The sequence below is a fragment of the Biomphalaria glabrata genome, chromosome 13 (assembly GCF_947242115.1).
Source record: "Biomphalaria glabrata chromosome 13, xgBioGlab47.1, whole genome shotgun sequence".
Classification (NCBI taxonomy): Eukaryota; Metazoa; Mollusca; class Gastropoda; family Planorbidae; genus Biomphalaria; species Biomphalaria glabrata.
In genome coordinates this window covers 15,713,066-15,726,077 of record NC_074723.1, presented here as the reverse complement: position 1 = coordinate 15,726,077, position 13,012 = coordinate 15,713,066, and the positions used below count along the sequence as shown (strand labels likewise).

Below are 13,012 nucleotides of genomic sequence, written 5' to 3'. Positions count from 1 at the left end.
GCACGTTAACTTACGAAGGCAGAGCCACGAAGATGAAGATTTAAAGTCTTGAATTCCTGAATATAAGCCTACCTTCAACTTCCGATGTCTTTGAATAAGTTAAGTGGCTTTACAATTGATACCGAAACAATACAAATCAGGCAGTAGGAAACAATAAATATGAACAGGACATTGACTTTAGTGGCTATAAGCGAACTGTTAGCGATTAGTTTGTTGATAGAGATCTACTTATGTTGTGAATGTTAATATATTAAAAGGGAAATAAATCTTTTAGTATTGAGGGGGAAATGTAGTAATTCTTTCCCTTTTTTATTTATTTTTTATTTTGCTTGTTTGACATTTATACTAAGTGGTAATTAATGCTTCTATGCTGTCCACACAAGCCACCAGCAGAACATAGTTATTTGTAATGTAGTCTTGCCAGCGTATGAGGTGAAGGCACCTTTGATGGAAGCGTTGGAGGAGCCTTAGATGCCTTCGATAGAGTACCCAGGTATTATATAAGATAAGATCATCTGAATTTTAAAGCGTTTAACAGGTCCCTGACATTGAACGGAGAAAATATTGGAGGTAAGATTCGCGGTAGCTTCCGAACCGATAAGTTCCGGGTTCGAATCCTGATGAAGACTGAGATTTTTTTTTTGGGTCCACTCAGCTCTAATAGGTATCTGACATTATTTGGAAAAAGTAAAGACTGTTGATCGCTGTGCTAGCCGCATGACACTCGTTAATCGTGGGGCACATAAACAGATGACCTTTACATCATCTGCCCTATAGATCGTTAGGTCTAAAAGGGAAACTTTACTTTTAAAGGTAGACCTACCAATAGATGCACATCTAATGACATGCTACTTGTGGGCCGATTCGTATTGCAAAGCCAGGGCCCTTTTGAGTTTTGACACCCAGTCCGCCCCTGCTTAAGTATAGATGTAGACAATGTGAACTACCGAGAGTAGGAAGGAAAATAAACATTTTTATTTTAAAATCTCTCTTGGACTTTTATTTGTAGCTTTGTTCAAGAATCTATTGATTCTATGGTATTAGTGTCACCAAAGTCTGCTGTTATTAGCAACAAGCGAGACGTTTAACCTATGTGTAACCAAAAAAGTCAAATATATTTTTTGATCGACAGAAGACAATTAGTTGAAATTTGAATTTACATATTGAACTCTACAATTTTTTATGCAGTTTGAATATGTCTACTTGTGATTCATCTAAATCTTACATAAATGGGGAAAAAAATGCATTTTTCATAGTTTTAAAGCAAAATGCTTAAAACGGAAGCTTTTACCAAGAAGAATTATGAAATGATGTCCTATGTCACCAACTAGAGGCCAGTGCAATGCTTAGAAGTTACACGTTTTTAATGTCATCTTTGAGTGGGGACACCTGACAGGGGAGAGGGGACGCAGACCTTTTCTGTATCGCTCTTCTATTCCCTTGCTCAACGCTCAATCAATATGAATCACATGATGGCTGCCTCATCGGGCGGTGTGCGCGCCGGACAGTGGTTTGTTCGTCTTAGTGGTCCCGGGTTCATACTCTGACTGCTGCCATCCCCCGGCGTCCTGCGGGAGGTTTGGGCTAGAAAGTAGATTATCTTATACACTAAAGGAACATCCGAACCATGTAAAGCATTTTACATTTTGTATCAAGAGTAACATTTTCACTTATGTCATTTTAATAACTATGCGAAAAGAACTGTTTACCTTTGGCGTAAAATGTACTACCAAGGGCTCGCTCCACCCCCGCCTGCTCTTTACTTAAGATGAGCATGTAATAACCAACCAGCGTCTTCCAAAGATCTCCACTCTGGTTTTAAAAAACAAAAGAAATATTTAAAGCCGTGTTGGTGTTATACTCATAAAAAACTAAGGTAAATTAATTGGCTCTTAAACTCAAGACTCACAGTAAAACGCTGATATTAGTAACTCTGTAAATCTGTTACTAGTTCTTTTTGTTATCGTTATATGTATCCTTGTATTCTTTTTGTTGGGTTAAAAATGTTCTGAACTAGATCTAAATGTCTCAAAATTTGAGTCTGATCATCGGCATCTACCGAACAATTAACTTGTACATAATGATTATAATGTGGATGTCAGATCATTACGGAATATTAAACTGATGGATTCTCAAAAAAAAAATATTGAATTAAAAATTCAGGAATGTGTAGAGGCTTCACAGATACATTGTCCAAAGTGGCTAACTTTCTTAATATTATAATCTACATTTTATTCTTCGTGTATAGATATGCCCTTATCGAGTTGGTAAAGTACAAGTAGCGAGCAGAACAAGACTAATTGTATTAGTTCGTTTACCTTGGAGTGTTGAATGACTTGACCAACCCATCGGACAATGATGGCGTTGTCGTCACTGTAGAACTTAATCACTTGCGGTACCGTCATATTAGGAATAGTGGTGGACAACACCTGACTCCTGTGAAGAGTTCACACAATTCAAAGAAATGAAGCCATTATAGAATTGTTCACAATTTATTTTAGTTGTTGCTACGTTGATGTTGTGGTCATTGTTCTGATGTTTTGTGTTGTTCCCTTTCACGTTGTTTGTGATGTCGGTGTTGATTACAATGCTGATAATTGTTGTTGTTGTTGATTATAATGTTGTTGCAATCCTTGTAGTTTGGTTTGTTTTGGTGTTGATATTTTTTTTTCTTGTCATCAAAATTATTGTTTTTATCGTTGTTGATGTTATCAATGCCATTGTTATGTTACTATTGAATTTGATGATTTGTGTCTCTATGCATTATCATTTTCAATATTGTTATTATCTTTAATGCTTTCAGGTTCCGCAATGACGGCAGTGCATTTAATTACGACGTTTACTTCCTGATCATCTATTTATTGTTGATGTTATTTTCTTCTTGATTGATGTCGAAAGTTTTGATGCTGAGGATGCTGTTAACTGGAACGTATAACCTTTTTCCTAGAAATTCGGCAGTTGCCGTGTATAGTTGTGAAAAGAATTACTAGCGTGTTGGTCACACTGAGAAAACTCTAGTTTGACCGTTATAATTTTTCAAAGTAAAAAAAAGAATATATTTCAATTTGGCTAGAGAACGAGAAAATATTGATCTTGAATGGACTAGACGTCTTTGGGTATTTCCACATTCGTTGAAGAGTTTAATAAATTTATGCTAAGGAACATTTTGCGCATCGTATTCTAAGTCTAGATCTCAAGTCCTATCATTGAATTATAAGAAAAGTCTAGTAGATCTAGACATTCACTTCACCAGGAGTTTTTTCTCGGAAAGGGAGGGGGGGGGGGAGTGTCGGGCGGGGTAAAAAAATATTCCATGCGAAATGTTTTAGTATCGTTATTTACGTTTATTAACCTTTAAAAGAAATCTTTCATGAAAATCAAGTACAATACACTATGTAATTACTGAAAGGCAAATAGCAAATAAGGCCTACTACGTTAGAGACGGACGAGCCAGTTAGAGTGATGTGGTACAGTATATAAAGGCTCAGGGCCTCGCATTTGTTGACACTAATCCAGGGCCCCGCGCTCTACTAAGACCGCCTCTAGTTAGGGACATGTCAAACCTTTAAAATCCAAATGCAGTATAAATGTTAAACCATAAATCACTATCCGGGTATTCCTAATTATAACACGCGAGCTTCAGATCGCCAGCTGAGCTCTCAATAACATTTAAACAGCCTGTCATTGCCTAATTTATTTTTATTTATCTTAACATAATGTTTTCTACTTTTTTATATCCCAATTTGTTCTTGGTGCTTTATTTTTGTTTAAAGGCTGTTTCTATAGATTTTCTTCCATCGTATATTTGTCTAAAAAAGAAAACCAGATAGTTTGAAAACAATAGTCTTAATGAGAGAACGTGGACGAATTGACAAAACCAGAATTAAGTGGATCCGTTTGTGAAAAAAAGTATATTGATCTAGAACTTAGTAGGACAGTGCCTCAACTAATTGGTGGTAGTATCTGATGATAATCTGATGTGGCAACAGCTGGACAGTATAAAGCTGTTTAACACTGAGAATGGAATCACGTAGGAAGGGTCATTTTTAGCGGTAAGATAAGAATTAGGTCAATAGTAGTAATACATTTCTAATTCAGTGTTAATGACCAAATAAGAGCTCATGGTGTATGCTTTAATTAGGTCAGGGATGAAAGATTATATACCAATAGTAGCCTACTTCTATTTTTTGACGAAATTCTTCCCTAATTAAACTGGAAGGAAGATAACTCTGAACACATAATATAGAGTAAACTATATTAAGTTGTCTCCCTGACCGAGAGGTTTTATTCCATCCCTTGAGTCCTGCAGGTTCACTCTAGAAACTAGGCTTAGCTGACACCTAACAATCTACATTTCTGAAGGGACTTACAAAACTTATAAAACAAACAGAACACTTGAAAAATAATACATCCATCAAGGAGAACCTTCCTTTTTTTATATTTATTCAGATGTAATTGAAAGGTTGATGAAGCCGAAATTCTGATAGGCTTCAGTAAAACCCCAAACCCTTATATTTTTTATTTATAAATCTTCGATTGAACGGCGTCAATCCCATGTAACTACACCTTCTGAGGTCTAGATACATTCAAGTTGGATAGCAGGTGGAAACGTCTATTGTCAGTAAATGTAATATGAAAGATTGGAATCTTACAAGCGAAATATAATAAATACATTTGTAAAAAAACGCTGTTCTAAGGGGAAAACTCCACATTTACAACCATATTACTCAATTATGTAGAATTGTTTCCTTAGGTCGATATCAAGCAAAATAATTAGTTATCAACAATTAATTGACTAATTGTTAATTTTATAATTGATTCGTTATTTGTTTAGGTCCAATAAATAATTTTGGGGAGTTTTAATTGGATCCGAAAATGGATGTGGGAGAAATAACGTGTACGGTTTTATGTTTGAATTTAGTTACATCTGTTAATACTGAAAGATAAACACAAAATTAACAGTAAATAATTGACTAATTGAAATGGTTAATTACTATATTGATTAATTTTTTTGTTAGGTACAATAAAAAATTGTCTAAATTGTGAACTTGATCTGAGAATGGGAGTGTGAGAAATACGTTACAATTTTTTTTTTACCAGACGGACAGACAGAGTGCGTTGATTTAAGCTTTGTATAAATGCTTACTGTAAAAATGAATACAGTCCCTTAGCTACCACAGTAGCAATCATCTAAGAGATAAAATTAAAACAAGGGCGCTACTCATCCTATTCAAACCAAAGATATCTTGTTGCTAAAGGCAGACCTTTCCCTGATGTGATGGTAAGACAAAGGAATAAGCGGCTGTCCAGAGATCTTCTCGCCTTCGGCCTCTCCTTGCTAGCGTACTATTGAGAGTTAAATTTAGATGCTTTCACGCCATTCGGCGCATCAAGCGTCAAGCTGTTTCCATAGTGATCAGCCCCAGAAGATATATATTTATAGCCTTTATATAGCGCTACTTTCATGCTTATAGCATGCTCAGAGCGCTTTGGTCCAATCTCATGTGTGGACCAGTTGGGGGGGGGGGGGGGGTATCTAGGAGTTTGTTTTCCGTTCTGCCTTTAGGCGCTCAGTCGGGTGTCGAACCTCGAGCTCCCTTCTTGGTAGCCCAGCCAAGTTCAAGCGCACTTTCTCGACCAAGCTATCTGGCGTCCACTGCTTTGAGATCTTCCAAGTTATACGAGTACGTCGCTGGCGTTTTCCTTGTTTCGGCCACCATGTTAAAGCTATCTTTAGGTTGCGCGCATTATTCTGTAGGAGAGCATGTGTCGCAAACGTGACGCGACGCTCATGGTTACAAGTGACAGTTCGGCAAAGGACTTCTATGTTGAACAGTCATTGATCTCTCAACTTAAGGAGCATCTCAGAGAGATGAAATCAAGAAAGCTTTTCCCCATTTTCGGTGAATGTGAAGGCTCTTTCCATGGGTCAAAGGTCTTAGAGGACTTATTTCACTCCCACGTGATACGGACACATACGAAGATGTTAAAAGAACACGAAAGCTATTGTCCCTTGTAGAAACTCACCTGAAGTCTCTAAGACGAGCATGGAAGGACTCTACTGATTGGAAGTAACTGATGTTTGGTTCAACCACCCATCTGGTCATATTGGATATGACTTTGTCTGTTTCTCGGTAGGCAGTGGTCAGGTTCTGCAAGATGGTGCCATCGCCTGCAAAGACAAATCAATATTTTTTAAACTCTTTCGTTTCGTAACCGCAAAGAAAGTTTTTAGAAAATACATGATCGAATGAAAAGTTTGAAGGCATATAACCTTTACACTATCGTAAAGTGCATTGTCGTGTGGTATGCTCTTCAGACTCTCTGTGGTCTTCGATCTTGAAAGAAACCCGACAGCATTTATTGTCGTCTTCTAGTATGTGGGGGCTAGGAAGTAGTTATCTATATTTCATATAAAAAAAATGAAATGTAGAAATAAATAGAAGGCTCTCCTTCAACTTCAACTTATTGTAGGATCTGTGACGCCTAGTTTTACAATTCGCGATTCCAAAGAATTATTTTTTTTTGGATATCTCAAGTATAAATAAATATATTAAGCCTAAAAGAATGGCCTTTAGGCCTATACAAATATAATACAAATTAGCAAACAGTTAAAGGGCGACCTAAAACAAAATATGAGATCAAAACGTAGAAGCCTTTGTGTATAAATATTTGAAGTACGTAAAATAAACAGAAACATTTAAAAGAAAAATTTTACATTGAGTAAAATCACATCAATTATTTTGAATAAATCGTGTAATTAATATTTAGTAGATCTCGTTCTAGACTTACAATAATAAGTGTTTGTGATTGAAAATATTTGTATTATTTTGTTTAACACAACTTTCATTCTTATAGCATGCTCAGTACGCTATGGTCCAGTTACTTTTGTTGACCAGTGGTGTAGGAAGGGGAGGGGGTAACTTTCATTCTTATAGTTCATGTGTTCATGTGTTGCCATTGTCAAGAAATAAGTGTGCAAAGTTTCGACTTGATCTCAGAATGGGAAGTGGGAGAAATAAGGTGCACAACATTCCACGTAGACAGACAGAGTTAATATAAGCTTTGTAAGAATTGCTAAATCTGGACAACTTATATACATTTTGTTATGACAGATGTGTACAAAAATACAAAGAAGTAGAATAAAAAAAATGTACATCAGTTCCTCTATCTAAGAAGTTAAAGGTTTTCTATAACGTTTCTTTTCTTTTTATTTCTTGTAATGCTTCAATACGATAGGTGCACTCTAAATAAGTTCTGCATAAGCAAGTTCTTATATTAAAACGTATGTTAATGTTTAAGAGGTGCGCTAAATTTTAATCGAAGTCTATTTATTTATTTCACTCTTTACTGAATACAAAGAAACAGTTTACCCGCTATTGTCATGTATAAAAAAAAAGGTAAGCCAAAGTTAATTTTAAGATGAGATTGTGAAAAAGAAAAAAAAAAGGTCAAACCAGATTTCCAATTAGTTGGGGTTTTTTTCCCCACAGATATACATAAACTGACAATTTTTAAGAAAATCGTTATAGCAGTTTCAAAATACTCGGCCATTGTCCACCCACTTTTATGTGGAGTTTGCAAGTTAATAGGAAGAATTGTTCTGAATTGAGAAACTGATACATACTTCAAAGCTAATATATTGACCTGACGTGGATGTAGGTCACAGCTTGGGCTGCGTAGTTACGAGAAATACTGCATTATTATTATTATTATTATTATTATTATTATTATTATTATTATCATTATTATTATTATAAAAGAGCGAGTATTTATTCTCTGGCGAAGCCAGGGTTGAGTTTCGTTAAAGGGAAACAAAATTCATCGTAGTCCCTTTATCAGTTTCCACCAAGGAATTTTCTGGTGATGTGGCAGGTCTGCAGCAGTACCGCCCTCTGACAGGCAACGAGAATGTTCCTAGGAATGCCAAGGGCCTTGAAGATGTCTGTGAGGTCAGTTGTTATAATTCCCTCGGTTGATATGACAATGGGGTATATTGTTATTTTAGATAATTTCCATAAACGCTTAATCTCCAAGCCAAGGTTCCCATATTTTCTTTGTTTTTTCCAGCTCAGTTTTTTTTTTAAATTATGAGATAGTGGTACGGCGATGTCAATAATGGTAGCGGCCTTTTCTTTTTTATCGATGAGCAGCAAATTAGGGCGATTAAAATCTACCGTTTCGTCAGTCAAAATAGGCCTATCCCAGTACAGTAGATGATCCGTAGAATTATTATTATTATTGTTATCATTATTATCTTTATTATTATTATTATTATTATTATTATATATTGACCAAAAATGTATTTCGAATTTCATAGATTTCATTCATTTAGGAAATTTCTATCTTTATGACACAATATACCTTGATGGTGTTTTTTTTTAAATTATTGTATTTTTGAATATTAAATATTCTGTTTAAAAATACTTCTAGGAAGACATCTTAAGTAACTTAAATAATATTTTAGCCCATCATGCAGGGAGAAAATATTTTGCTTAGCTTGACAAGATCAAGAATTACATTTTGTGTCATGGAATCACCAAGTCTTTATAAAGTCTTGTAGTCTGGAGATTTTAATAATTGATAAGCTTTCTGAGGAAAACACGTGTGTTCATCATTTAGACCACAAAAAGAATGAGAAAATGAGATTGAAATTGTCAACACAAATTATTCCTCTTTGAAAGGGAAAATACCTTGTAGGCGTAGTCATTATTCTAATGCCAGATGCTTTGATATATGGGATAATTACTCTTCAATATAGGAACATTTTTTTTATCTAACGATTTTTTAAACGATGAATCAATACATATCAACAGTTGTTACTGCCTTTTTTTTTTATTTCTAGATTGTTGCAACTCGGTCCTTGGCTTGTAGCTTTAGATGGCTAGTTCAATTAAACCGACGTAGGCATAAGAAATTCTTAATGAAATAAACTTGAAAAGACTTTTTTAAAACAAACTTGAATGTAACACAACTGGAAGTGAGATCTAGCAGTAACACCACTGGAAGTGAGATCTAGCAGTAACACCACTGGAAGTGAGATCTAGCAGTAACACCACTGGAAGTGAGATCCAGCAGTAACACCACTGGAAGTGAGATCTAGCAGTAACACAACTGGAAGTGAGATCTAGCAGTAACACCACTGGAAGTGAGATGTAGCAGTAACACCACTAGAAGTGAGATGTAGCAGTAACACCACTGGAAGTGAGATCTAGCAGTAACACAACTGGAAGTGAGATGTAGCAGTAACACCACTGGAAGTGAGATCTAGCAGTAACACCACTGGAAGTGAGATCTAGCAGTAACACCACTGGAAGTGAGATCTAGCAGTAACACGTGAGATCTAGCAGTAACACAACTGGAAGTGAGATCTAGCAGTAACACAACTGGAAGTGAGATCTAGCAGTAACACAACTGGAAGTGAGATCTAGCAGTAACACAACTGGAAGTGACATCTAGCAGTAACACAACTGGAAGTGACATCTAGCAGTAACACAACTGGAAGTGAGATCTAGCAGTAACACCACTGGAAGTGACATCTAGCAGTAACACAACTGAAAGTGAGATCCAGCAGTAACACAACTGGAAGTGAGATCTAGCAGTAACACAACTGGAAGTGAGATCTAGCAGTAACACAAATGGAAGAGAGATCCAGCAGTAACACAACTGGAAGTGAGATCTAGCAGTAACACAACTGAAAGTGAGATCTAGAAGTAACACAACTGAACGTGAGATCTAGCAGTAACACCACTGGAAGTGAGATCTAGAAGTAACTTAACTGGAAGTGAGATGTAGCAGTAACACCACTGGAAGTGAGATCTAGAAGTAACACAACTGGAAGTGAGATGTAGCAGTAACACCACTGGAAGTGAGATCTAGCAGTAACACAACTGGAAGTGAGATGTAGCAGTAACACCACTGGAAGTGAGATCTAGCAGTAACACCACTGGAAGTGAGATGTAGCAGTAACACCACTGGAAGTGAGATCTAGCAGTAACTTAACTGGAAGTGAGATGTAGCAGTAACACCACTGGAAGTGATATCTAGCAGTAACACCACTGGAAGTGAGATGTAGCAGTAACACCACTGGAAGTGAGATGTAGCAGTAACACCACTGGAAGTGAGATGTAGCAGTAACACCACTGGAAGTGAGATCTAGCAGTAACACCACTGGAAGTGAGATCTAGCAGTAACACCACTGGAAGTGAGATCTAGCAGTAACACGTGAGATCTAGCAGTAACACAACTGGAAGTGAGATCTAGCAGTAACACAACTGGAAGTGACATCTAGCAGTAACACAACTGGAAGTGAGATCTAGCAGTAACACCACTGGAAGTGAGATCTAGAAGTAACACCACTGGAAGTGAGATCTAGCAGTAACACAACTGGAAGTGAGATCTAGCAGTAACACCACTGGAAGTGAGATCTAGCAGTAACTTAACTGGAAGTGAGATGTAGCAGTAACATTACTGGAAGTGAGATCTAGCAGTAACACCACTGGAAGTGAGATCTAGCAGTAACACCACTGGAAGTGAGATCTAGCAGTAACACAACTGAAAGTGAGATCTAGAAGTAACACAACTGAACGTGAGATCTAGCAGTAACACAACTGGAAGTGAGATGTAGCAGTAACTTAACTGGAAGTGAGATCTAGCAGTAACACAACTGGAAGTGAGATCTAGCAGTAACACAACTGAAAGTGAGATCTAGCAGTAACACAACTGAAAGTGAGATCCAGCAGTAACACAACTGGAAGTGAGATCTAGCAGTAACACAACTGGAAGTGAGATCTAGCAGTAACACAAATGGAAGTGAGATCCAGCAGTAACACAACTGGAAGTGAGATCTAGCAGTAACACAACTGAAAGTGAGATCTAGAAGTAACACAACTGAACGTGAGATCTAGCAGTAACACCACTGGAAGTGAGATCTAGAAGTAACTTAACTGGAAGTGAGATGTAGCAGTAACACCACTGGAAGTGAGATCTAGCAGTAACACAACTGGAAGTGAGATGTAGCAGTAACACCACTGGAAGTGAGATCTAGCAGTAACACAACTGGAAGTGAGATGTAGCAGTAACACCACTGGAAGTGAGATCTAGCAGTAACACCACTGGAAGTGAGATGTAGCAGTAACACCACTGGAAGTGAGATCTAGCAGTAACTTAACTGGAAGTGAGATGTAGCAGTAACACCACTGGAAGTGAGATCTAGCAGTAACACCACTGGAAGTGAGATGTAGCAGTAACACCACTGGAAGTGAGATCTAGCAGTAACACAACTGGAAGTGACATCTAGCAGTAACACAACTGGAAGTGAGATCTAGCAGTAACACAACTGAACGTGAGATCTAGCAGTAACACCACTGGAAGTGAGATCTAGCAGTAACACCACTGGAAGTGAGATCTAGCAGTAACACAACTGGAAGTGAGATCTAGCAGTAACACCACTGGAAGTGAGATCTAGCAGTAACACAACTGAACGTGAGATCTAGCAGTAACACAACTGGAAGTGAGATCTAGCAGTAACACCACTGGAAGTGAGATCTAGCAGTAACTTAACTGGAAGTGAGATGTAGCAGTAACACCACTGGAAGTGAGATCTAGCAGTAACACCACTGGAAGTGAGATGTAGCAGTAACACCACTGGAAGTGAGATGTAGCAGTAACTTAACTGGAAGTGAGATGTAGCAGTAACACCACTGGAAGTGAGATCTAGCAATAACTTAACTTGAAGTGAGATGTAGCAGTAAAACCACTGGAAGTGAGATGTAGCAGTAACTTAACTGGAAGTGAGATGTAGCAGTAACACCACTGGAAGTGAGATGTAGCAGTAACTTAACTGGAAGTGAGATGTAGCAGTAACACCACTGGAAGTGAGATCTAGCAGTAACACCACTGGAAGTGAGATCTAGCAGTAACTTAACTGGAAGTGAGATGTAGCAGTAACACCACTGGAAGTGAGATGTAGCAGTAACTTAACTGGAAGTGAGATGTAGCAGTAACACCACTGGAAGTGAGATGTAGCAGTAACACCACTGGAAGTGAGATCTAGCAGTAACTTAACTGGAAGTGAGATGTAGCAGTAACACCACTGGAAGTGAGATGTAGCAGTAACTTAACTGGAAGTGAGATGTAGCAGTAACACCACTGGAAGTGAGATCTAGCAGTAACTTAACTGGAAGTGAGATCTAGCAGTAACTTAACTGGAAGTGAGATCCAGCAGTAACACCACTGAAAGTGAGATCTAGCAGTAACACCACTGGAAGTGAGATGTAGCAGTAACTTAACTGGAAGTGAGATGTAGCAGTAACACCACTGGAAGTGAGATGTAGCAGTAACTTAACTGGAAGTGAGATGTAGCAGTAACACCACTGGAAGTGAGATCTAGCAGTAACTTAACTGGAAGTGAGATCTAGCAGTAACTTAACTGGAAGTGAGATCCAGCAGTAACACCACTGAAAGTGAGATCTAGCAGTAACACCACTGGAAGTGAGATCTAGCAGTAACTTAACTGGAAGTGAGATGTAGCAGTAACACCACTGGAAGTGAGATGTAGCAGTAACACCACTGGAAGTGAGATCTAGCAGTAACTTAACTGGAAGTGAGATGTAGCAGTAACACCACTGGAAGTGAGATCTAGCAGTAACACAAATTAAATGATAAAATTTAAACAAAAATCCAACTCACTACACAACCACATCTTTACTATCTCAACTATCACCTATGTAACATTCATTAAGACAGACCAGCACATTGTTTTATCAGAAATGTTCCAACTTGCCTAGCCACGTTGCATTGGGCAGCCTCCATAGAAATTGTTATCCACCGTTAGCGGTATAAAATAATGTTAAACTTTTACCATTTCTTTTTTATTAGTTTCAATTAGAAAATAATTCTATTTCGAATTTCTACCTTGAGCTGGAGCATAGGAAAGTTGCCAAATACAGAAATAAATTTTTTAAAATTATTTGGGGGAGGAAATTGTTTAAATATACTATTTTTTTATAGT

At 37.4% G+C, this 13,012-nt stretch overlaps 1 protein-coding gene across 1 annotated transcript in view; it reads right to left on the bottom strand.

Moving 5' to 3' along the window:
* LOC106052464 (uncharacterized) overlaps window positions 1–13,012 on the bottom strand; it is a 129,465-nt gene that overhangs the window by 62,121 nt on the left and 54,332 nt on the right. Inside the window, exons 6-8 of the mRNA XM_056007562.1 lie at window positions 6,028–6,172; window positions 2,319–2,436; window positions 1,710–1,812 (exon numbers count right to left, since the gene is read on the bottom strand). Coding sequence (XP_055863537.1) covers window positions 1,710–1,812; window positions 2,319–2,436; window positions 6,028–6,172 — 366 coding nt within the window. The remainder of the gene's footprint in view (window positions 1–1,709; window positions 1,813–2,318; window positions 2,437–6,027; window positions 6,173–13,012) is intronic.